Below are 24,010 nucleotides of genomic sequence, written 5' to 3' on the forward strand. Positions count from 1 at the left end.
CCATCCCTCACAAGGCCCGCCCCCTTACCTGGAGCGATGAAATTAACAGCCCCTAACCATGCAACTTGTGGTCACTGGAAGCCTGGAGGCAGCACAGAGGGGGTGACCTCCCAAGGGCCCGCAGGTTAAGGGGAGTCACTGAAGTTGGGCAGCTGCCTTGACCCCGAATGGCTGAGGGGGGTGCACGTGGCCAGGGCCACAAGGGGATGCCTGGCCATCGAAGTAAATGAAAAGTTCCCAGTTCCCAGAAAAGCTGAGGCCATCAGCTCCTAGGAACCACATACATACCTCACTTCATCGAACAGGCTGTTCATCTCACCAATTAGGCGCTGGTTCTCTTGTTCAAACTGTGAGGAGACAAACACACTAAGGGTGACGTCATACTCAAAAGCAACATGGTCAAAGGCAAGAGTCTAGCAAGGCGTCTGCTCGGAAATCTTCGACCTGCCCTCCGAGGGTGGCCACTGAGTCCCTCCTTCTGGCGTGGAGGGATGTGGCATCAGTGTGAAAACATCCCTGTGGCCGGACTTCTCCCTGCCTGTGAGCCGACGTGACGCCTGGGAAGGTGCGGGCGGGGCGGGGCGGGTCGCCTGCCGTCCTTCCCGCTGCTCTGTCTCCCTCTGGCACTGTCTTAAGTGGGGCGCTGAGCTCCAGCGGCTCAGCTGAGGGCAGGGCAGTCTCATTTCAGAGCCACGCCTTGGCCAGTCCACCGTGACAGGAACACAGGCCCAGCAGCCCGAAGCGCTGTGTTCCTGGGCTCAGGCTGGCGATCGGGCTTCAGGACTCAGTCTGGGTGAGGGCGCCACCCTGACACCCGGGAGCCCATCGGAGCCGCGTAAACTCGGAGCAGACAGCTGCTGCCCCCACCGTTCCTGCCAACTTGACACCAGCCCACAAGAGGATGGCACGTCTGAGGGTTCGCCGTGCCGCGGGGCCAGATCTCCTCCTCACTGCAGGACCCGCAACCCCGCCTTCGGACGCCCACTCCACTGCCTGAGCATGTACTCAGCCCCGGGCAGGGGCCCACGTCCCACAGCCCCAGCTCGAACGCCACCTTCTCCGTGACCTATCCCGGCCCCCGAGCTGGAACTTCTTTCTCCAGTTTCTAACCTTGGCCTAGCACCTTGTGAAACCTCGTGAAGATCTCTCAGGACGTTAGCCATTTTCAGCCCGGTAATAAGCTGTGCATGTCCCAAACTCCCCCTTGACTAGGAGCTGCCTGAGGGTGGGAACGCGTCAAACCGAAGTCCGAGAAGGCCTCACGCGCGTTCTTTCCTTCACATCTACTAAAGCGGCAGTCCCGTCCACAGCTGTTTTCGGAGGCGCGGTCTGCGCCAGGCGCTGTGTGGGGGGACGGGTGGAGGTGAGCTCTGGGCCTCCCAGGCTCTGCGATCCAACCGAGGCTCCAGCCAGACTTGCTCAGTGAAACAACAATGGAGGGAAAACAACGGTTAGGGAAGTCACAGCAGACACCGTGCTGGGCAGGTCACGTGCAGGGACTCACGTTCTCCCTGCCCAGTCGCCCCCTGACTTCACAGGGAGGGCATGTGCTGTGCTCACTCTCTGCTCCGTCTGCCCCCCTCCCCTCCCAGCCCCCCCCCCCCCCAGCCCTCCACGCGGGCACCCTCCCGTCCTGTCTGCCAGTTCACCCGCACCCTTGCTGCATCCATTCCCTCCCTGGTGCCTGTGCTCTGCCCTCATCACCTCTCACTCTCCTCCAATCTACCCCCACCCCTCCATCAGAGTGATGTAAGATGCCAGTCACGTCACACCGCACCAGGCCGGCCCTGTCCGTGGCCCTGTAGATCAGCGCTGAGGTGCAGCCTTCTCCTGCAGCCCACTGCCTCACCCCTGCACAGACTAGCTGAGAGCTGATGGAGGCCGCCGCGCACTAACCCCCCACCCCGCGTGGGGACTCCGACGGTTTCCTCGAAACCCAGCCGAGGCACCTTCCTAGTGACCAGACGCACCAAGGCAGGTTTAATCACCTTCTACCATCTCCTGTCCTTTATAATATAAAACTCCCCTGCACTTGATCCATCGCTACACTTCTTGCCCCTGTTGGGGGGCCATCTTCCCGCCTGGGGTGGGGCTTTCTCCTCTGGCCCCAGCACAATGCAGGGCCTACCACACTGCAGGGCACCGGTTGTCAGTCCCCCTGCTTGTCAAAACACAAAGGGGCCTCCACTGCACCCCAGGCCTACTGGGTCAGAAAATGGGTGGGCCGGCACAGTTTCCAGAAGGGCCGGCGGGGGGTGCTCTGCTGGGCCGCCTCAAGCACAGGCAGGATGCCGACACGGTACCAGGACGGCCCTTCTAATTATGAAATCAGGCTATTTAAGGGAATAAAAACTTCACTCTTGAGTTTGAAACTATCAGCCCTGTTAGCTGTCAACTCAACAGTTACTTCAGAGCCCAGTAATTTAAGGAAAAAAACAATTACTTCAGCATGTAGGTGCTCATTTACTTTCACTAATTCTCCCAGGTATTACTCAGGGTTTTTCTCGGGGGGCTGGGATAGGGGGCATTTTCTTATTTTTTTAATGACAAAATACGGCCCTGTCCTTTTAAATCCTCAGACCTTTTATGCTTTCTAAACTACTCCTAAGCAAGACTAGGGGTTTGAGGTGGTTTACTGCGGGAATGTCCCCCGGAACAAAGCCCTCTCTGTCCCCTCCCCAGCTCTGGGCATGAGGCACCCACTGCCCCTCTCGGGGTTCTGGGGAGCTGTTACTTCTGAAGGACTCCTGTCAGCAGCAGGATCAGATTCTGGCTCGGATTTCCTTTCAACCTATGGGTTCTTAATGGCACCTCAGAAGTACCCACTGGGGGGGGGGGGAGCAAAGGGGGGCGGAGCAAAAGAAACAAATGCCTGGAGGGACCAAGCGGTGACAGGGCTGAGGGGAGAGTTTGGCGTGGCCAGGACCTTTACGGAAAGCGGCCCCCATTTGGGGGCGGGAGTTACAATGGAGCCGTGTCTTCAAAACCACCACCTGTTTTTCCCATAGCCAGGTGCGAGGGACCCACTTAACAGGGTCTGGCAGGGCTCAGGCAGATCAGGTAATGGCCAGGCCGCTGACAACATTCACCTGTGCCACATTTCAGGGTGGTTTCCGATGCTGTCTTGATGGCCAACCTGTACACCTCACCCCTCCTCTGCAGAGGAAGGCAGGGAGCGGCAGGTGCCGGCCGGCAGGGGCAGTTGGTGGACACGCCCGAGACTTCAGCGGGCCAGCCCCTGTGGCCTCAATGGGAACTCCTGGGGTGACTGACCCCTGGACCAGTCACTGGCTTCTGTCCGGCCTGTCACGTGACAGGGCCTCTTTGTGAACAGACGTGGTGATTCTTATCCTTTCCTGCCTGATGCCGAGGGTGGGGAGGGATGATGATGGCTCCTTTACCTTCAAAGCTATATGCCCTTGGGCAGGTAACTTTTCTGTGCCTCTGTCTTTGTCACTAAAATGGGACGGAGACAGTACTTACTAGAGAAAGACGCGCTAATAATGCATGTAAAGTTGTGTACAGAGTGCGTGGCACATACAAAGCCCCCACTAAATGTTAACTATTATTAATCTCCTGGGACTGAGATTCCAGATACGCAAAATGAGTCATGAAATATTCTGAAGGCCCCTTCCACCTCTCTGGTTTCAAATTTTAGAGGGCACCGTGACTTGAGCGGGATCTGGGGCACTCACACAGCATTCACTGGGGCTCGCTGGCAGCTGGCTGGCGTGGCATCCGTCCCCCAGAGGGACAGGGACCTCACAAGGTGCAGTAGCCAAGGAGGCCTGGTCTCCACAGTCAGCACCAAGGACAGGGGTGGGGACCCCCCCCCCCCTTCGCACCCCCCCCACCCCGGCCCAGGGAAGACCGACCTGCCTGTCACAGGGCCCCCTGTTCTGTGAGGCACTGGAAAGCGGGACACGAGGCCTGCAGGACAAGGAAGGTGGACAAGCAGGGCCCGAGAGGCATGACAGCAGCCAGCCTGTCTGTGTGGGCCTCCTGCCGTGGCTCCTTCCACTCCATACCCTTTGGTCTCCCGCCAAAATGCAGTGCTTTCGCTCAACACAGATGGATGTCTGGAGCAAGTTCCCCTGACCGCTCAGGCATGGCGGCAGGCACCACATTTAAAGGCCTAGGACCTGGGAGCTCGCTGTAAAATGAGGCCAGCGGCAGTCCCTACCACACGGGGTGGCTACATTAATAAACACTCAAGCGGTCAGGGCCGTACTTGGCATGTGTCGTGTGTTACACGCGTGTTAGGCAGTATTAACTGCCTCATTCCATTTAGAAGTCAGATTTCCAAACAGAGGGCCCCAAGAGGGTTTATTATCTGCTTTAAGGGATACAAATCCACACTGTGAATACAGTGTTACAGAAATCCTTTTCTAATCTAATCCTCTTTACTATAGTTTTAAAAAGAAAATCACTCCTACAAAAGGCCTTTGGGTACAAGATGAAGCCACAAGAAGTTGTCTGCATTGCAAAGAGGCAAGAGCAGCTAACTGGACCAAAGACTAGGAACCCACAGGGGCTGGGACCCACAGGGGCTGGGCCTAGAGAGCAGTCTGCCCCCACCACCATGGCCCAGGACCTCTCCGGTTCTTCAGATGCGCCTCATCTATGCCAAACGCCTGCGTTCACATGGCTCCGTGACCCTCCCCTCCATCCCCACCGCTACCCCTGCGAACCTGAAACCTCCCCAGGGTGCGGACCTCAGCCCTCGGCTGCGTGGTGCCCAGATTCTACCAACAGTTCTTGCCAGGAGCTGAGTTTGGGCCCAGATCACGAGTCCTGCCAGCCACCCACCTGGTGCTTCCAGCGGCCTACCACAGGGGACGAGGGCTAGGGACACCTTTCATGCAGGTTTAGGAACAGAAGTCATGCGCATGGCTTTAAAAATTATCCTAAGGGATACATCAATAAATGCAGGTGGTTTCACTTGAGGCGAGTAAACTGAATGCAGGCTTACAAAGGAGGTATTTTCTCTATGTAACATCAGAAAACAATCTGGTCCCACTCAGCCTGACCGCAAAACATCTGCTTATGGTAACTCAAACGTTAATATACCTGCATCAGGAGTTATAAATGGAAATTCAGTGTGCAAATCACGTAACACTCAGCAACCATTTTGGGACACGTAACAACTGCTCCTGTGGGTGAAATAATGAATTAAATTGATATTATAGGGCTTAATTCATTATTTTACCCTGAGGAAAAATTCCAAAACGGTGATTATGAATTATGACCACAATTTGCTACAACACTTTCCAATTTAAAACCGATAGTGTCGTATTTATTTCTCTTCATTTTCAGGCTTGAGCCTGTTAAGTAAGATTTGGGTCAGTCAGCCCGTAAGATGTGGCACTTGGCTATTGTTCCCAATTACAAGAGAAGCTAAGGGAACACTGAAGAGCTTGCCATGGAAGTTCTGAACGTTACAGCCTTCTGCCCACCCACTGGCAGTAAAACAACACAAATGAGGGAACTCTTGCCGGTTCTGACTGCTTTAGTCACTGAGACTGGGACCCTGAAATAACCCGCATCACTGGGAATGGTCAGTAACATGCTTTTAGACGCCACTCAGGAGAGGACACAGAAGAGGGAACATGGGGCGTCAACAGTCATTATGCACAGAAAAGCTTTATGACGTGAACCTTTCTTCTTCACCTGCATTAGCTCCAACCACATCCCGGACAGGTGCAGTGAACGCAGGTGTGCACAGGGACAGAGCCAGCGTCCCAGCGTGGGGGCCACCGCCGGCCGAGCAGACATTACTATGTGCCCCACACTCCGCGGGGCACCCTCTATCCGCTACTGCATTCCCGACCATTCCATGGGGTGCTGATTCTTGCCATACTGAAGTGCAGGAAGGCTAGTTTTCTTGCCCCAAACTACACAGACAGGAAGTGATACAGAGGATTGGTAAGCAACTCTGCCAGGTCCCTGAGCCCACGCTCATTCATCATCTCTCAGTGGGACGGAGCATCAGTGGACGAGGCGCCCCTGCCACGCGCCTTCGTCTGGTCCACCCCACCACGTGCCCGGAGGCTTCCAAAGGTCGCGCATCGGCAAGGTTAACAAACTGCCTATGCTCACCACGACCAACAGGAGAAAGGCAAACTTCTCTGGCAAACAGCTGACTTATTCTAGCTACTTCCTTTATGAAGTATATTCTGCTTACGTACAAATGCATTCAAGAAGCAGAGTTACACATATTTTTTTCTCTAGCAAAGAGATGTGGTCCTGTTACATTATTTGAGGGAAATATTAAGCCATTATTTCCATTAAGAAAATTATTTTGTACAAATTGAAGAAAAAAATGTGAGATTTTAAGAAACTTGCCATCATTTGGCTATAAGAAGGGGGTGTGACATAATCGTCCTTTACTTTGACTTGTTGGCTTCTCTGCCTCCTCCTGCCTCCCCGTGGAGAGTCCCCAGGGGATGGATGTCCTCTGCCTCTCCCCTCTCTCCCCAGCACGCACAGTTTCAGACATCAGCAGTAGGATGCCTCCCACATTCACGTCTCCAGCCTGAGCATCAAGGCCACTGCCCACCAGACACTTGCCCTGGATGTCCCAGAGGTGCCTCGAATACCCACGGGTCTCAAATGGAATTCAGCATCCCTGCCCCACCCAGCCGCCTCTCCCTTCTGACTGCCTGCATTGTCTTCCCAAGTCAGAAAGCTCCAGACTCCTCCTCCTCCCAGCCCAGCCCAGCCCAGCCCAGCCCAGCCCAGCTCAGCTCAGCTCAGTCCAGTCCAGTCCCCTGCACCTCTCCTTTTTGCCTCCACTGCCGCGCCCTGGCCAGCCCCTCATCACCTCCTGACTAACTAGGATCCCCACTGCAGCCTTTCCCCGGCCACCCTCCACTCTCGAGGCCTCTGGCTCCCACATCTGAGTCTGGGGAGCAGTGAGCACCTACTCAAGGTCAGAGGGTGCACTCTGGAACCCGGGAGAATCTGGAGAATGGCAGGGGCCTGGTGAGCCGTTTGAAGTTGTTTTAGTCCATTAAGACAGTTATTTTTGTCTGTAATGAACAAAGATAGCCCTGCTGATTATTCCAGACAATGTACCACAGGTTCTGAGGGGACACCCCAAGGAAGTCCCAGGAAAGTCACGGCTAAGAGTACAATCACTGCAGTTTTGTGCTTCGGAGCCCGGACAAGAAACCACTCAACCTGGGGGGGGGGGGGGGGGGTAAATGTGAAACTGTGCTGTGTATAAAATACACATCGAGCTGCCACTGCCCCCTGCATGACCTTTCACGCTGCTGTAAGTGTGGCACGCACACCACCGTCCTCTCTGCACACGCGCAGCTGTGACCCAGGAGCCCGAGCCCTGCCCAGTCCCATCCATCCTGTGCAAGGGAGAGCCTGCCTGTATCTCCTCACTGCCTGCCACACCAAAGGGGAAAGGCTGAGGGAGCCTGTGAGCACCTGCCGTGTGCCTGGCACTACGATGCAAGAACCTCCTGGTCAGCTCACTCAGTCACTAGTGCAACGGTGAGGGGGCCACAAGTGGGTCAGGCCTGGGGTGGCCAGGTGGCTCAGTCGGTGAAGCGTCCGACTTCAGCTCAGGTCATGATCTCGCGGTCCGTGAGTTCAAGCCCCGCACTGGGCTCTGTGCTGACAGTTCAGAGCCTGGAGCCTGCTTCGGATTCTGTCTCCTCCTCTTTCTATGCCCCTCCCCACTTGCGCTCTCTCGAAAATAAATAATAATAATATAAAAATGAAAAAACAACAACAAACAACAGCAACCACACCAAGTGGGTCAGGCTTGGAGAAGAAACAGGAAGTCTGGAGAGCAAGAAGGTTGTGAGCCAGTTCTCTGCCCTCGGCAGCCAGCGTTCAAGGGAACAGGCACGCGCACCTGGCCACCCTCACGGGGCCCTGCCTGCAGACCTGTGCGTGTGACGTCTCTCAGTGGGCCCGGCGTGGCTCGCTCCTCTGCCAGCCTGTCCGTGTCAGTTTGCCCCGAGGCTCCTACACAGGCTACACTCCCTTACGCCCCCAGATCCCACCGGGGACTCCCGTGAACTATGACACAGGGGAAAAGTGCGGGCTCAGGGCACAGGACGCGGCTTGCCTGTTCTACTGGCTCGGTGACCGTGGAGGGCTTTAGAGGTTTTGTGCCTTATTCTTTTTCACGTGTACAGAGGGATAATTCCTACTTCACTGGACTGTTATAAAGAAGATCAAGTAAGACAACATGCATACCGGCTTGGCATTTAGGGAGCATTCATAAGTGTACATAATAACAGTAATAACTTAAAGCTTGCATATCTCAGAGTTCTTACTGGTGATCCTGCCTGTAGTTTATACTCATCAAAGGCACTCACCCACTCAAAAACCACTCTAGGCTCTGGGAATACGGCAACGAAAGCGGAAAAGTTCCTGCTCTCGTGGCACTTGTGTTCTAGGGGAGGGATGAGGGAATAAAGTGGGGCACGGGGACAGAGTGGCCGGGGGCTGCCGCAGACTGGGTGGCCGGGAAGGCCTCTCTGAGGACGTAACACTTGGGACCTGCAAGACACGAAGACAGCAGTGAAGAGGAAGAGGCTGGCAACACGAGTGCCTCAGTCGGAGAGGCTCGAGGCTGGGACGCGCCCGGACCCTGTTCTGACGTGACAGGGCTTCGGCTCAGAGCTCTACTTCTCTTCTTCCACAGGCGACTTGGGTTAGAAATGTGTGAACCGATCAGTCATAAGCTCTACCGCTTATTAACAACCGGGGGACCTTGGGCCAGACACTCTACTGATTCTGCCAAAGTTAAAAGGAGACGGTGATGCCCCACCACCTCTGAACACGATCGTGAACAGGACCAGGGAGAAAACGAGCCCTGGAAAAGTTCTGTCCACTGTCAACCACGGTGTGAAGTGAGTTGCTGTCATTTGTCAGGGACAGCCACTGAAAGCACGCCGCGTGGGAACCAGCTTCCCCGCTCTTCAGGCCGAGGACAGCCTTCCGCCAGGGCAGCGCTAGGAAACGTCTGCTCCCAACCACAGACGGCGTATTCCCTTGGGCTCCGTCACGCCAACGTCCAGACGCACTGTGGGCAGACACTGCTCTCAAGGAGCTGGCAGGGGCTCCTGCCAAGCCCGTCAGTTTCCTTTTGAAACTCACCCAGAGCGGACAACCTACAATTGGCAACTGGACCTTAGCAGTCAAGGTGTGACTACATTTTTCAGGCATTACTTCTGCTTTCTCCGTGTCAGCATAGCGTCGGCAGTTCAAACAATTAAAAAGCAGCACAGCGGTAATTATAAAAGACCCATTTAGTCTGGAGGACTATTTTACTGCAGCTGAAAAGGAATCTAATATTAGTACAATCATTCCAAGGCAATTTCTTCTTTAATTATGCTACGGCAAATTTAAAACTTATGAAAAGCATATGAAGAACTAGGAAATCAGGTGGAAAAGTTGTATCCACAATATGTGTTTATAATTTTGAAAACTCGCTATAACGATCAGGGCAAAGGCGTTTAGGATGATCTCCTACTTGGGGAAACAGTCTTACCAACACTAGTTAACAACACCCGACTGGGCAGAGAGCAGCCTTACCATCTGTATTTCTTCTGGGGATAATTCGTCTTCACCTTTGCCGTCTCCCCACGTGCCCAATTCGGGTTGGGATTCAGCCGGAACCTTTTCTGTTAAAGAAACAAAAAAAGAAGAAGAGGAAGAAGAAAAGAAAGAAAAGAGAAACAGAAGGCAAAATACTTCCTTTTAGACGGTGCTGATGCTGGCTTGGGATGCAGGCACACTGCAAACATGAGCCCTTACAGCTTGTCCACACTCGGTCATCTGCTGGCTCATACTCAGGCGCTGTTCCATGACCCTTCTACAGTGTTTAAGCTTGTGCGTGCATTATGTGCATGTGCGTGTGCCCACGCGTGTGTGCGTGGGCAAAAGGCACCCCCTGCACAGTCTCAGTGCCACAGTGACTTCAGCAATGGCTGCAAACCAAAAGGCCAGTCTTCAAGTGTGTTTTACCACAAAACACAAGCTCATGCATGCCCTCCCTCTACTGTTTAAACACTGCAATATAAGGGTATTTTCACTAAAAAAAAAAACGCCAGGACAGGGGCGCCTGGGTGGTTCAGTCAGTCAAGCCTCCTACTTTGGCTCAGGTCACGATCTCAGGGTCTGTGTGTGCGAGCCCCTCGTCAGGCTCTGTGCTGACAGCTCAGAGCCTGGAGCCTGCTTCAGATTCTGTGTCTCCCTCTCTCTGACCCTCCCCCCGTTCATGCTCTGTCTCTCTCTGTCTCAAAAATAAATAAATGTTAAAAAATTAAAAAAAACAAAACAAAAAACAAAAACGCCAAGCCAGGACCTACCACTCCCTAATCCTATTCCTCCCCCAGAAGGAACCACTGTTAGCATTTGGTGTGGCCTCACAGACCTTACCCAGTGTGTTCGCATACAAACACCTATGTAATTCTCTGCACCACCACCCCCACTTCAATCCAGTGTGTGTACACAGTGGCTTATAAAACTTGCCGTGTAGGACTTCACTGTATTTGGGAGATTATCCCGAATCCGTCACATAGATCTGCCTCATTCTCTTGAAATATGCTGCAGGATATTCCACTGCAAGGATACATGGTTCTTCATGTCCCGTCACCCCACGGATAACCCTTCGCTCATCTGGATCTCTCCGTGGTACAATTGCTCCGTGTGCCAGTCCGTACTTGGAGGCTCCGGGTGTACCCCGGGACGGATGCCCGCGCATCAACTGTTGTTGACTGGACCTTTTAGAGAACTTTTTAACTGCAATCACAAATGCGTGATGGATGCTTGATGAAGTGCACCAATGGCTCGGGCTCCTAGGAAGGGCTGCAGCAGCACGTTAGAGAGGCCCGCGAGGTCAAAAGGGGTGTGCAGTGGGAACAGGGCAGTGGACGGAAGTGACCCATCCTTGATGGAGACTGTAATGGGGTCTTTTTTTTTTTTTTAAGTTAATTTACTTATTTTATGAGAGAGCTAGCAGAGGAGGGGCAAAGAGAGGGAGAGAGAGAATCCCAAGCAGGCTCCATCCACGCTGTCCATGCAGAGCCTGACATGGGGCTCAATCTCATGAACCGTGGTATCATGACCTGAGCAGCAACCAAGAGTCGAATGCTGAACTGACTGAGCCACCCAGGCACCCTGTGGGGTCTCTCTTTCTAAAGATGACTGTGTCTGGTGTCTCAGCGGTGCCCCTAGGCTCGTGAGCAGGCCTCCGGGTACGGCTTCTTTTTCTTTCCTCCCTCAACCTCAGTAACTTTCCCATAGCTGGTCTCGGCCCCGTGAGATGCGCGAAAGTCCAGAGTGTTGGTTTTGAGACTATGATACGGGAAAAGAATGTGTGATAGCACCAATTTAGGTATTATTATTCCAGATACATCATCACAAAAAGCCTCCAGGTATCCAGAACATTGTGCAGGTTTAAAAAAAAAAAAAATGGCTGTTTTTGCCAGAACTGTATTTATAAAATTTATATATGATGTATATATACTAAATATACACGTAAGTATAATAAACGTGGAGAATTTATACATAAAACGTAGGCTGAAAGCACCTTTAGAAACTGGCGGGTGTTTTTCTGAGAGGCCATCTTCAGGCAGGAACCTCTGCACATTTCACTCACCCCACCCCCACCCCAAGGGCCCCGTGTTTCCCGCTCGACCTCGTTATGGGAGCCGAGTCAAGCTTCTCCTCTGATGTTGCTTCCGGAGAAGAGCACCAAGATGAGAAACGTCCATTCACATCAGGAGCTCTGAGCTGGGACACAGAATTTGCTAAGAGGACGCACGCTCTACACCATGCTCACACGGACAGCCACTGGGGGCCACCCTGACCTGCTGTCATAAAAACTGGCCTGAAGCACGGTGCTCTTCACGCCGTCCTCGATGCAGACCTCCAGTGGCCCGGCCCCAAGACTCGCGTGCAAGCTCTCGGCCCAACAGGCCCTCGACACGGCCCAGCCTCAGTCCCCACAGAACCCTCCCCTTTGCACGCGCTGCACTAACCGCGTCCCACACGGTTCCACGCTTTCTGGCCTCGGAGTATTTCGCGTGCCGTTCCCTCTGCCTAGGATAAAGCTTCCATTTTCGGTCCAGACTCGTTTCTCAGGACACTGCCTCCTGAAGTCCCCTCTGAGTGGACCCTGTTCTTCCCACCTGTGCCCTCTCTCAGGGCACGCGTCACTTTCTCAGGGCCTGGAAGCTGGTCACTCCCGTCAATCAACTGTGAGTTCCCTGAAGGCAGGAACCAGAGCTCATTTGAGAAGTGCAGGCAGTATTCACAAACAGCCACACCCATCTTAGCACCAGGGGGAACCGACGTGAGCAAACAAATTACAAACGGTAATTTGTCAAAGTCTCATCCTGGCACAGTAAGAATATGGAAGAGGCCTGAACCTCAGACGTGGACCGAAGGTCTGCCTGACCACAGAGGTCCCCGATACTCCAGACTAAATAAAAAGTCACAAAGCTAGTGGCTTTTTAAAAGTCGGGAGTGTGGCAAGCAAGAAGGCACCCTCTGCCTAGAACTACACCGCCTAGTCCTACACTAAAGTATTATTAAGAATACAGCTCATGTTTCAGAGGAGAAATGAAACACCGAAAAGATGAGACAAAAAGATTCCCTGTAGCCCGAACCTAAAAAGCCCTTCTTCTACCTGTAGATCCACTTAGTATGACGTCCATGGGCAGATGTGTGGGCCCTAAGTGGGGGACAGTTGGGGGAACAAGAATGACCCCCCCAGCATCAAGGTCGGGATGGAGATGAAACGTCACGGGCCTCCAGACAACAGGGCCGCACCGAGGTGGGCACGGCTTGTCCCCTTCCCCACGGGCTCTCGGGGTGGGGTGGAGGGGATGCAAGCCTGGGGCTCCACGTGACCCCTCCCCATGACTCCCAAGCGTCTCCAGGCCTGAGGCTCTCCCCGAGTTCTAGGCTCACTCCCACAACGGGCTGTTTCCACCTGAAAATCCACCAGCTGGCTCAGACCTAGCATGCGTAGACGAGAATCCTGGTGTCGCCCTCTCCCCCAGCCTCCCACCCCCACCCCCCGCTCTTCCCAGTCTTGCTGTCAGGCTCCTCTTCCTCCCTCTCTCCTCCCTGCAGTCCCCCCACCCTGCTGCTCAAGCCCCCAGCCTTGGTGCTCTGTCCCTCACATGTCCCATCCCACCTACTCACTCGTCTGCAGCTGCAAACTACAGCTGGAATTGGAGCATTCCTCCCGCCCACCACCTCGTCTCCACCACTGCCCTGACATGCACCTGTCACCCAGCGCCCACATCGCAATCTGTCCGGACAGGCCCACAGCGGCCACCTCTCCCTCACTCCGTCCCACTCCATGCAGCAGAGAGGCTTGGACCGCGTGCCGGACCTGCCATCCTCAGCTTGAACACGTCCAGACACAGAATCAGAGGGAAACCTTCACTGCGGCCCGGACGGCCTGTCCACGTGGCTTCTGCCTCCATCTTGTCTCCTCCTGTGCCTCCCCACCGTGGGTGTGTGCGTGTGCTTCCATGTGCCGGGCCCCCTTTCCCCCTCGACCTTTCCACTGGCTGGATCCTCTGCCTGGAGAGCTTCCACCCGAACGAAGGCTCTGATTTCGCCACATCCTTGTCCACGCTCGTTATCACAGGCATACCTTGGACTTCACCTTGGACTCGGACTTCACTTTCGTGCACTGCGCTGGTTTTCCAAATGCAAGGTGCGCGGCAACCCCGCGTCAAGCCAGCGTGTTGGCACCATTTTTCCAACAGCATTTGTTTACTTCGTGTCTCTGTGTCGCATTTTGGTAATTCTCACAGTATCTCAAACCGTTTCATGATTGCTGCACCTGTTAGGGTGATCTGTGATCAGTGACTATGACTCACTGAAAGCTCACGTGACAGCATTTTTTTTAGCAGTATTTTATTTTTTATTTTTTTGGCAGTATTTTTTGATGAAGGCATGCACACCGTCCTTTTACGCGTATGCTGCTGCACACAGAACAGACCCCACAAAGTGTACGCATGACTTTCATATGCACTGGGAAGCCAACAGTTTCCTCTGACTCCCTTCCGTGTGGTGGTCTGGAACCGAATCCACGGCGACTCTGAGGTGTGCCTGTATCTGCGTAGTCGTCCTGGTGGGTGTGAGATGGCATCTCGTTGTGGTTTTGATGTCCATTTCCCTGAGGACCAACGATGTGCATCTTTTCATGTGCATTGGCCACCTGTATGTCTTCCTTGGAGAAATTTCTGTTCAGATCCTCTGCCCGCTTTTAATTTATCATCTTGTTGTTGGGTCTAAAGCATCCTTTGTACACTCTGGACGCAGACCCTTTATCAGGTGTGGGATCCACACACACCTGCTCCGACTCTATGGGCGGTCTTTTCACTTTCTAGCTTTACTGCCCGTCGAAGCAGCAGAGAAGGGTTTCACTTTGACGAGAGCCCATTTGTTCAGCTTTTCCTGTTGCCACTTGTGCTGTGGGTGTCCTGTCCTTAGTAATCCTTGGTCAGATCTGAGGTCGGGAAGATTCGGCCCACAGAGCTTTTAGGTCCCAGGTCCGTTTAGGTTTTTGGTCTGTTTTGAGTTAACTTTTGTATAAGGTGAGGTTAAGTGTGGAGCCGCCCTTGTGCGTGCGGTTGTCCCCTCCTCCCGGCACCACCTGAAGGGACTGCTCCCACCCCAGTGAGGCGTCTTGGCCCGCCTGTCGGAAATCGGCTGGCCGCACATACACGGTTTTAGTTCTGGACTCTCAGTTCAATCCCGCTGCGCTGTACACCTATCCTATACGTACCCTGTGTTACTGCTGCTCTGTTGTGAGTTCTGAAGTTGGGAAGTGTGAGTCCTCTTATGTGTTCTTTTTCAAGGCTGTTCTGGCTATCTTGAGTTCCTCGTACATCCCTCATGGATTTCAGAATCGACCTGTTAATTTCTACAGAGAAGCCAGCTGGCACTCTGATGAAGAATGCACTAAAAGTGTAGATCAATTTGGGGTATATTGACACGATCTTGGGAAGTTTTTCCATTTATTTGGGTCATCTTTAATTTCTTTCAACAATGTTTTATAATTTTCAAAGTAGAAGTTTTACACTGTGGTTGAATTTACTCCCTAAGTACTTTATTCCTTTTGATGCTATAAGGGAATTGTTGCCTCTTAAATTTCATTTTCAGATTGTTCACTGAGAATATATAAAAATTAAACTGGTTTTTGTGTATTGATTTTGTATCCTGCAACCTGGACAAACCAATTTACTACTTTATTTTGGTAGATGCCTTAAAATTTTCTGTATACGAGATTAGGTAGCTGGTGAATAGAAAAAACTTCCTTCCTAATCTACATTTTAATTTCATTTGGTATCTGAGCCAACCTAATTGCCACCCAGTGCTAAATCTGAAGAAGGATACGGCCCAGTCCTTGGTGTTGAGCGATGGATCCACACGCTAATGTAAAATGCGCGGTTTGGTAAGCTAGCTCACATAATGCTCACAACAAACCACGGCTACACCGTACCACAAGAAAGTGCAGACTCAGAGTTTAAATAAATTGTCCAGGTCATAGCCCAGGACAGAGGCCAGGCTGTGAAACCAGCCTAGTCTGTAAGCCCTTCCATGACACCATGCTGCAGGCCATGTTTTTTTTTCTTCCCCTGCAAACAGGAACTAGATAAAGGTGGGCTACAGTATGGTAATAGCTTTCTTTTGGCAAAAAACAATACGAAGTATTTAGAAATCTGTTATATACGCAGGGATTTATACATACAGTACATTGTGCACATTTTTAATAAGAGCCAGTTCAGATATTATTATTCCTTGGGATTCCATGTAACCAAGGAAGAGAGGCCTGCATAACAAGCATCACCAAATGACCTTGAAGGAAAGGGTGGCCTGTGGAGTTGAAGGGACAGTGAGGCTGAGCCAGCAGAAGCAGGCAGGTGCCAGGCTGAAGGGGAAAAGGCAGGAGAGGACTGGCCGTAGAGCAGCTCAGAAAGACATCCCAGGACCAAGACGGGAGTGGGGGAGTGTCTCAACACACAAGGAGAGCAGTAAGCAAAGGCAGCACCAATGACAACCTCACACCCTCCCCCTGTACCCCTGAAAGGTAGGTATCATCACTCCCATTTTAAAGATGGGGGAACTGGTGGGGCGCCTGGGTGGCTCAATCGGTTAGGGGTCCTACTTCAGTTCGGGTCACGATCTCACAGTTCGTGGGTTTGAGCCCCGCGTCGGGCTCTGTGCTGAGAGCTCGGAGCCTGGAACCTGCTCCGGATTCTGTGTCTCCCTCTCTCTCTGCCCCTCCCCCACTCACGCCCTGTCTCTCTGTCTCTCAAAAAAATTATTTTTTTAAATGGGGGAGCTGGTGCTCAGAAGTGCCAGTAGGTGTTGGAGCTGGGATCACGATGCCCCAGAAGAGACAGTCTTCAAACCATTCTGGGTCCTAAGCAGGGGTCAGAAGCTAAACTGGAGAGTTTTCCCATTTTAATATATGGTGGGCTAATAACTCGTGATAACTTGTGATTATAAAACAACAAATGCTGACTTTACAATAAAAATATAAACTGTGAGGGAGTGTTCTTTTACTCTGACCGTTTACTTTCTATTGCCCAGAGGCATTAGTTCCTTTTACATGAGGAAACACTTCCACGGCAACTAAAGGCAATCAGCCTTTCAGATCACCTCCCTCCCTCCCCGTCTTCCTCCGCTTTCTTCAACGAAGACTCGCCGACTTCCTCGGTGTCAGGCACTGTTCTGGGTGCCAGTGAGAGAACTGAACAGAACACAGACATTCCTGTCCTCGTGGGAGCTACGTTTTAGCAGGAGAGACAGGTCCTGAAGAATATAAATGACTGCAACACGCAGAAGGCTAGCGGTACGTGCCGGGGAGAAGGATACAGCAGGGAAGACGGGAGGTGCTGGGAGGCCTCGGTCCTTCATCTTCCCTTTACCCATCCTCCTTCTGGGGGGACCCCAGCCTGTCTCAGGGGATCGGTGCTGCCTACAGACCTGTCCCCTGACCTCTAGACTCAAAAACCCAACTCCCGACCAACCTCTCTGCCAAGCGTCTCAAAGTCAACGAGCCCCACACTGAGCTCCTGATCAAACCCATCTCTGCATCTCAGGGAAGGACAGCAAACCTCTCCCTCGTCAAAGCCGCCACAGCCTTCCTCCACCCCTCCTGCCTCTCACGTCTACGTACAGGAAGCGATTTCTGTGGCTCTACTTTCAGAACGAACCCAGAACTCCACCACGTCCCCCCACTCCCCTGCCACCATGTGCGTGTGCTCACCAGTACCTTGTTCCGGGTGACTGCGGCAGGCTCTTAACGTCACTATTTCTCTTCAACAGAGCAACCACAGGGGCCCTGCTCAAACCGGGTTTGACAGTGCTCTGTGCAAACCTCCCCACAGCTTCCCACCTCCTTCAGAGTCAAACCCACAGTCCCCAGGGCACTTGGGTGGCCCAGGCAGTTGAGTGTCCGACGTCGGCTCAGGTCGTGATCTCACGGTTTGTGAGTTCGAGCCCCACGTCAGGCTCTGTGCTGACAGCCCAGAGCCTGGAGACTGCTTTCGATTTCATTTCTCCCTCCCTCTCTGCGCCTCCCCTGCTCACGCTGTCTCTCTCTCAAAAATAAACAAACATTAAAAAAAAAATTAAGAAAAAAAAAGTAACACAGCCCTCGACTCTGTGACTTTGGTGCCCGTGTATTTCCCGGCTGGGTGGCCCCCTTGCCCTCTCCCTTGCTCTCCAGCCTCCAGGCTGCTCCCCCCCCATGAGGCAGGCCCCCGTCTCGGGGCCTCTGCACTTCCAATGTCCTCTGCCTGTGACACTCTCCCCCCAGGAGACACGGGGCTCGCTCCTCACTGCCTTTGGGTCTTTACTGAAATACCAAGGTCTCTGACCTCTCTGACAGGCCCAATCTCTCCTGTTACCCGGCTCCGCGAGGGCAGACTGGCTGCATCTCTTCACGTGAGATCTACCCTCAGCTGGGCCCCAAGAATCTGCACTGGCTTCTCCCCACTCTCGCCAGCCCCAACAATACTTCTTGAATGAATGAGTGATTAAACGAGTATGCTGTGTCTGGTTTGAGTAAATGCAAACACGGTATCCCTGTGTATTGCCTTAGGAAGGGCAGGCCCCGTGAGTTCACGCGTGATGTCGGGGCTCTCCCTCGTTAGGGACCAGTGGACACGGAGGTGTGCAAAGCCTCTGGCCCACGGGGTCAAGGCAGCCACCAGAGAGGACGGGCTCGGGCTCTACAAAGAGTGACTCAGGTGCTGCCCCTTCCTTGGTTTCTCGGTTTCCTCACACATACATGACGACAGCACCACCTCAAAGACCCAAGGAGACTCGACCTGTTGATGCCCCAGCAGGAACCCAGCACAGTGAAGGGGCTGTCGAGACACCAGTCTCCCTGCCCCCCGACCCGGTTCCCAACCACAGAAAGGGCCTCTGGGCATCTTTCAGGCACTCATTCCTACGCTGCATTCTGAATCCCCTCTCTTGTAAAAAGCAGGGAATAAATCAGATGGGGAGGCATCCTGGGTGGGTGCACCATTTATGAGCTTTTCAGTTTCCCAGCCTCTCGGAGCCTTTCAGAAGGCTCATCTGAGAAACAGGCTCATGAAACGCATTCCAGAGGCCTGCTCTAAGGGTGGCGGTGATGTCCGTAAAGATTCAGGGCAGTGCCTGGCATCTGGGAGACGTGCGGTAAATGAGAGCCACTGTGACAATACGGAAGAGGGGACTGACTCTCGGCCCCTGGATCACCAGCATCCCGGGATTCACGCAAAGCAAAATTCCACGGCCGCCACACCTGAGATACAGCAAACCAGGCACACGCTGTCCACACACGGCGGCCAGGCAGGGTCACCGCTAACAGTATGCCGAGATCACGGGGACGGCGCAGCACGTGGGTGCCGGGGCCCCTGAGACTGGCAGGCACTATTCCTTGGGCAGAGAGCTCTTCTTTTCTTCCTGGTTCTCAGTCTCCAGTCCCCACCCTCGTGGTGCACCACAACTCACGCCCCTTCCCCGGACCCCGCCAGCTCCCAGGTGATTGCAGCAACCCCCTGTGCCGGCCCAATAGTCACTAGCTCCAACCGGGACAGAAAAGAGCTGGCCCTTCTGTGTTTCCCTTGCTTTATGAAAATACAAACACCACAAGCTGTCTAGGACTGTGTTCCTTCTTTGTCTGCTTTGTATTTGTGCCAACGTGTCATAAGGAAGATTTTGATGCATACCTGGATATTCTTCAGTGACAGATTTTTCTTCAGAGTCTTGCGAAGGATCCCGTGAAACTTTCTCAGAAGACACGGATTCCCTGGTCTTTGTCCTTGGTTCCGGTTCCAGCTTAGATCTAAATAAATAATTAGCAATCACATAAGTTGCTTCTACAAGATTCTGTCCTGACAACACGCGCAGTCACACGTGACCCCCACACACTGGTTCTGTGCTCTCCGCCAGAGAGCAGAGTTGCTAACCAGCGGCCATCCCAATGCACCTCCCGTGGGACACTCACTACAAGGTGCCAGCGTCACTGCCTGCACGGGGTGGGGGTGGGGGGGGCGAGTGCAGTCAACGAAGGAAAGAACACACAATCCTGCCCCACAGACTGACACCACACCCAACAGCTGCGTGGCAAAACCTGACTGTTCAATCCAGGAGCTGGCTGTTTCCCACCAATGCAAAAGTGTGGCTAAATACATACACATGTACACACGGGCACACACGTTATGTAGTATGTGTAAGTAATTCTTAGAAGAGTTAACTATAAAAGCACAAGTCTTTAAATATCCACCGGATGGAAGCGACTGGTCTCAGGAGCCATGGCCTCTGCACGTGGCAGCCGCCCCAGGTCTCCTCCTGTGGCCGCACGGCCTCACCTGGGGGCCAGGCTTCATCGCACTCACCCAGAGAGGCCTTCTCCGACCCTGTGATCTCAGACAGGCTCCCCCACGTCCCCCTGTGCCACAGCCCTTGTCTTCACAGTGGCCACCGGTCTGGAATGGCCCAGTTCACTTGTTTACTGCCTACCCCACTCCCCAGGGGTGTGTGCTCTCGGAGCAGGGGTCTGGGCCGTAAGCCGTGGTTGCTTCACAGCCCAAGGTCCCAGATGAGTACCTGGGATTCAGTGTTTAAGAAATACAGCTTGTGGGCGCCTGAGTGGCTTAGGTGGTTGAGCATCCAACTTTGGCTCAGGTCATGACCTTGTGGTTCGTTGGTTCGAGCCCCACACCAGGCTCACTGTCAGCGTGCAGCCTGCTTTGGATCCTCTGTCCCCCTCTCTTCTGCCCCTTCCTCAATTGCACACCCTCGCTCAAAAATAAACATTAAAAAAAAAAAAAGGAAATACAGGTTGCCTGAATGGATACCTTACAACGTCAGTAATTAGCTAGTAAGAGAAAAAACTTGATTATGAAACAAGCCTTGTAATAGCTTCACTGGAATCCACACAGCACTACGGCAATGACAGGCGGACTGCCAGAATGATCTATGATGAGTTCTGTATGACCAGCCAGAAAGCATATAAATAAAAAGAACAACATAAATACGTGTAAGGATGATCTTGCCAATGCCAGCTAACATTTACTGAGGGCTTATTATGTACGGGGCATTTTTCTAAGTATGCTGTGTGGACACACTTACTGAATGCCATACGTCCCTATGAGGTAGGTAATGGTATTAATGACCTTTTTACAGAAGAGGAAACCGAGGTATATGGAAGTTAGGGAACTCTCCCAGGTCACACGGTCAGTAAATGGCTGGGCCCGAACGTGACCTCAGGGAACGTGCCTCCAAGGCCACGCTCCTAACAAGTCCATCAAGAGGATCCTACCCATCAGGACCCATGAGAAGGACTTGTGGTCAAGCGAATTTGAGGAAGCTGGGTGGGTATTTTACTGGATGGGTATTTTACTCTACACATTTTCAGTCTTTAATATCCTAATATATATTGTGAATTTCCCAAAAGGACGTCTCTTCCAAAAAACCTGGCTGCAGAGACCATTTTCACGGAGTTTTGGGAAAAGACAAGGGTTCTGAGAAAAGCTGTTTAGGAACTGCTCCGCTACAACATTCATAAAAGAATTCTCAAAAATAGCAGTAGTATCAACCGTCCTAAACATCCAGCTACCACGGCTGGGAAACAAATCACCCTAAAGCTCAGTGCCTTGAAACAGCAATAATCGGTACCCTCCATCAGCTTGCCTGGGGCCACAAATGTGGGAGTGGCTCGGCGGGGCGGTTCCCAGTCCCGGTCCTTCACGGGGCGCAGCCCGACGGCAGCTGGGTCTGCGTCACCCAAAGGCTTGCCAGAGGCTGGCGGGTTCATCGGGACGAGGCTCCCTCACAAGGCTCCCCTGCAGGTGGGTGCCGGCCCAGAGCCGCGTCTCCCTGTCAGGGGCCACGTTGTCTCCCCAGCGCAAGGAGCGTCTGAGCCAATGGCAGAAGCAGCAGTGCCTTTTATAATAGCCGCAGGAGTCACACCGTCATTTCTGTCCTACACCACGGCCCAGGCAGTGACAATGGTCCACTCGGGCTCAAGGAGAGGGACACGGACCTCACATCTCCCTCTCAATGGAGCAGTGGCGAAGTCGATTTTAGGAAGACCATGTGGGATGCGATATGTTTGGATGCAGCCACCTTTGGAAAATCTGTCGGCTGTTCTAAGCATCACAAATACACACAGAGACATATCCATCACAGCACGGCTTGTAGTAACAAAACAATGGCTTAAATGTTCGTCAAAAAGTGCCAGGCTTACAGTGAGAAGATTCAGGGGGAAAAGACCCCATTTGCAATGGCCAAAACAATAGATAAACAACTAACAATGACAAGTATCACAGCATAAACTGAACAAGAAAAGCCCAAAGCCTATGTGTGAAAAACTAAAAGATTTTCTTCAAAGATATAAAAATATCCTATAACAAATGGAAAGAGATATCATGTTCTTGGACTGGAAAAAGAAATATCATAGAGATGTCAGTTCTCGTGGAATTTAAGAAACAAAACAGATGAACATGGGTGATGGGAAGAGAGAGGCGAAGCATGAAACAGACTCTCAACTATGGAGAACACACGGAGGGTTGCTGGAGTGGAGGTGGGGGTGAGGACGGGGGGAGGACAGGGGGAATGGGTTACACAGGTGATGGGGGTTAAGGAGGGCACTTCTGATGAGCACCAGGTGTGATATGCAAGTGCTGAACCACTGAATTCTACACCTGAAACTAACAATACACTGTATGTAAACTGGGATTTATTTAATGTTTATTTGTTTTTGGCGGGGGTGGGGGAGGGGGGGAGAGGGGGAGAGAGAGAAGAGAGAGAATCCCAAGCAGGCTCCACGTTGTCAGTGCAGAACCCAATGCAGGGCTTGATGACTAACTGCAATTTAAATAAAAACTGGAAACAAACACAAATAAATAAATAACAAATTTATTTTAGCCATAAAAAAAAAAAAGATGTCGGTTCTCCCTAAGTTAATTTATAAATGTAAGCATACCGATCCGAATAGAAATATCAGCAGGTTCCCCTCCCCCATCCTGAAGCCAGACCAAATCAATTATGAAATTCACTCGGAAACATGTAAGGATGTTAGGAAAAACTGTAAATAAATATCGAACTGTACTTAATGACAGAGCTGCTGCTGATGCTCACAACTCCCTGTCAAAGACCTGAACAAGGTAAGAGGACTAAGCACCGTGCAGTAAAACGTAAAGGGTAAGATTGACGGCAGGTAGGTGGTGTTCACTGTAAACTCAACTGTGCTATAGACGTGAGAATGTTTCCAGCAAAACGTGCCCAGAAAAACCCTACACGAGAGAGCGGTATCAGGGCCTGGAAAGGCTGACAAACCACTGACAGAAAATTCAAAAACAGGCTCGAATGTATGTAGATATTTAGCACACGATACAAGCTTAGTAAGGGGGCTGAAGGATCAAAGTTTCCTCACTTTGCGCACCAAGATCAAGTCCAAACGCACAAGTGATACAGACGTAATAAATCGTACACGAGGGAGAAACACACGGGTGAATGCTTCTCTAAGCTAGGTGTGGAAAAAAGTTCGTATGACTCAAAATCCAGAAGCAAGAAGGGAAAAAATGATGAATTTAACCACATAAAATTTTTTTGATATATTTTTTTGCCCGGCAAAAACACACCAGAAGTGGTGGGGGATGCCGACAGCAGGGTATGTGAGTGAGCGGGACCAGGGAGGGGTGCACGGAACCTCCCTGTACTTTCGGCTCAATTTTGCTATGAACCCCAAACTGTTAAACATATGAAAAGATGCTTGCTCTCACTCAAAATAAGATAATGCATGCGGCGCCTGGGTGCCTCAGTTGGTTAAGGGTTCGACTCTTGATTTTGGCTCAGGTCATGCGTGATCTCGTGCTTGTGGGATCAAGCCCCGAGTTGGGCTCTGTGCTGAGTGTGGAGCCTGCTTAACATTCATTCTCCCTCCCTCTCTCTCTCTCTCTCTCCCCCTGCCCCTCCTCCGCCCATACACCCATGCAGGCACTCTCTCTCAAAAAAAATGTATTAAATATATTCAAATTAAAATATATTAAAATTTAACATTAAAATATATTAAAAACATATTTTAAAAAGATAACGCATATTAAAAACTACACCAGGACATAATTTCTTGCTCTGGAAGACTGGCAAAAAAATCACAAGACTAGCGGGTTGGTCAGTTTGTGGAGAAGCAGACACTTTCACAGACTGATGGGTATGAATGCCAAATGGTGTTAAGTTCCATGGAGGAAAATGTGGTAACATCTAGTGATGTATATGGGGGCACCCGGGCAGCTCAGCTGGTTGAGTGTACGACTTCAGCTCAGGCCGTGATCTCGCAGTTCGTGAGTCTGGGTCCCACATGGGCTCGCTGTTATCAGCACAGGGCCCGCTTCCAAACTTCTGCACCCCGTTCTGTCTCTGCCCTCCCTCTGCCCCTCCCCTGCTTGTTCTCTCTCTCTCTCTCTCTCAACTAAATAAAACATTAAAAAAAAATTTACAGACCTAT

The 24,010-nt window shown here is 52.1% G+C and overlaps 1 protein-coding gene across 11 annotated transcripts in view; it reads right to left on the reverse strand.

Moving 5' to 3' along the window:
• The window catches only part of STX18 (syntaxin 18), a 131,429-nt gene that overhangs the window by 12,979 nt on the left and 94,440 nt on the right, over nucleotides 1-24,010 (reverse strand). For all 11 annotated transcript variants that reach the window (XM_045056595.1, XM_045056594.1, XM_003985508.6 and 8 more), the window contains 3 exons: nucleotides 19,230-19,345; nucleotides 9,565-9,653; nucleotides 289-347 (listed from right to left, as the gene is read on the reverse strand). In XM_045056595.1, the coding sequence (XP_044912530.1) occupies nucleotides 289-347; nucleotides 9,565-9,653; nucleotides 19,230-19,345 (264 nt within the window). The remainder of the gene's footprint in view (nucleotides 1-288; nucleotides 348-9,564; nucleotides 9,654-19,229; nucleotides 19,346-24,010) is intronic.

Source organism: Felis catus, chromosome B1, assembly GCF_018350175.1.
Source record: "Felis catus isolate Fca126 chromosome B1, F.catus_Fca126_mat1.0, whole genome shotgun sequence".
Lineage (NCBI taxonomy): Eukaryota > Metazoa > Chordata > Mammalia > Carnivora > Felidae > Felis > Felis catus.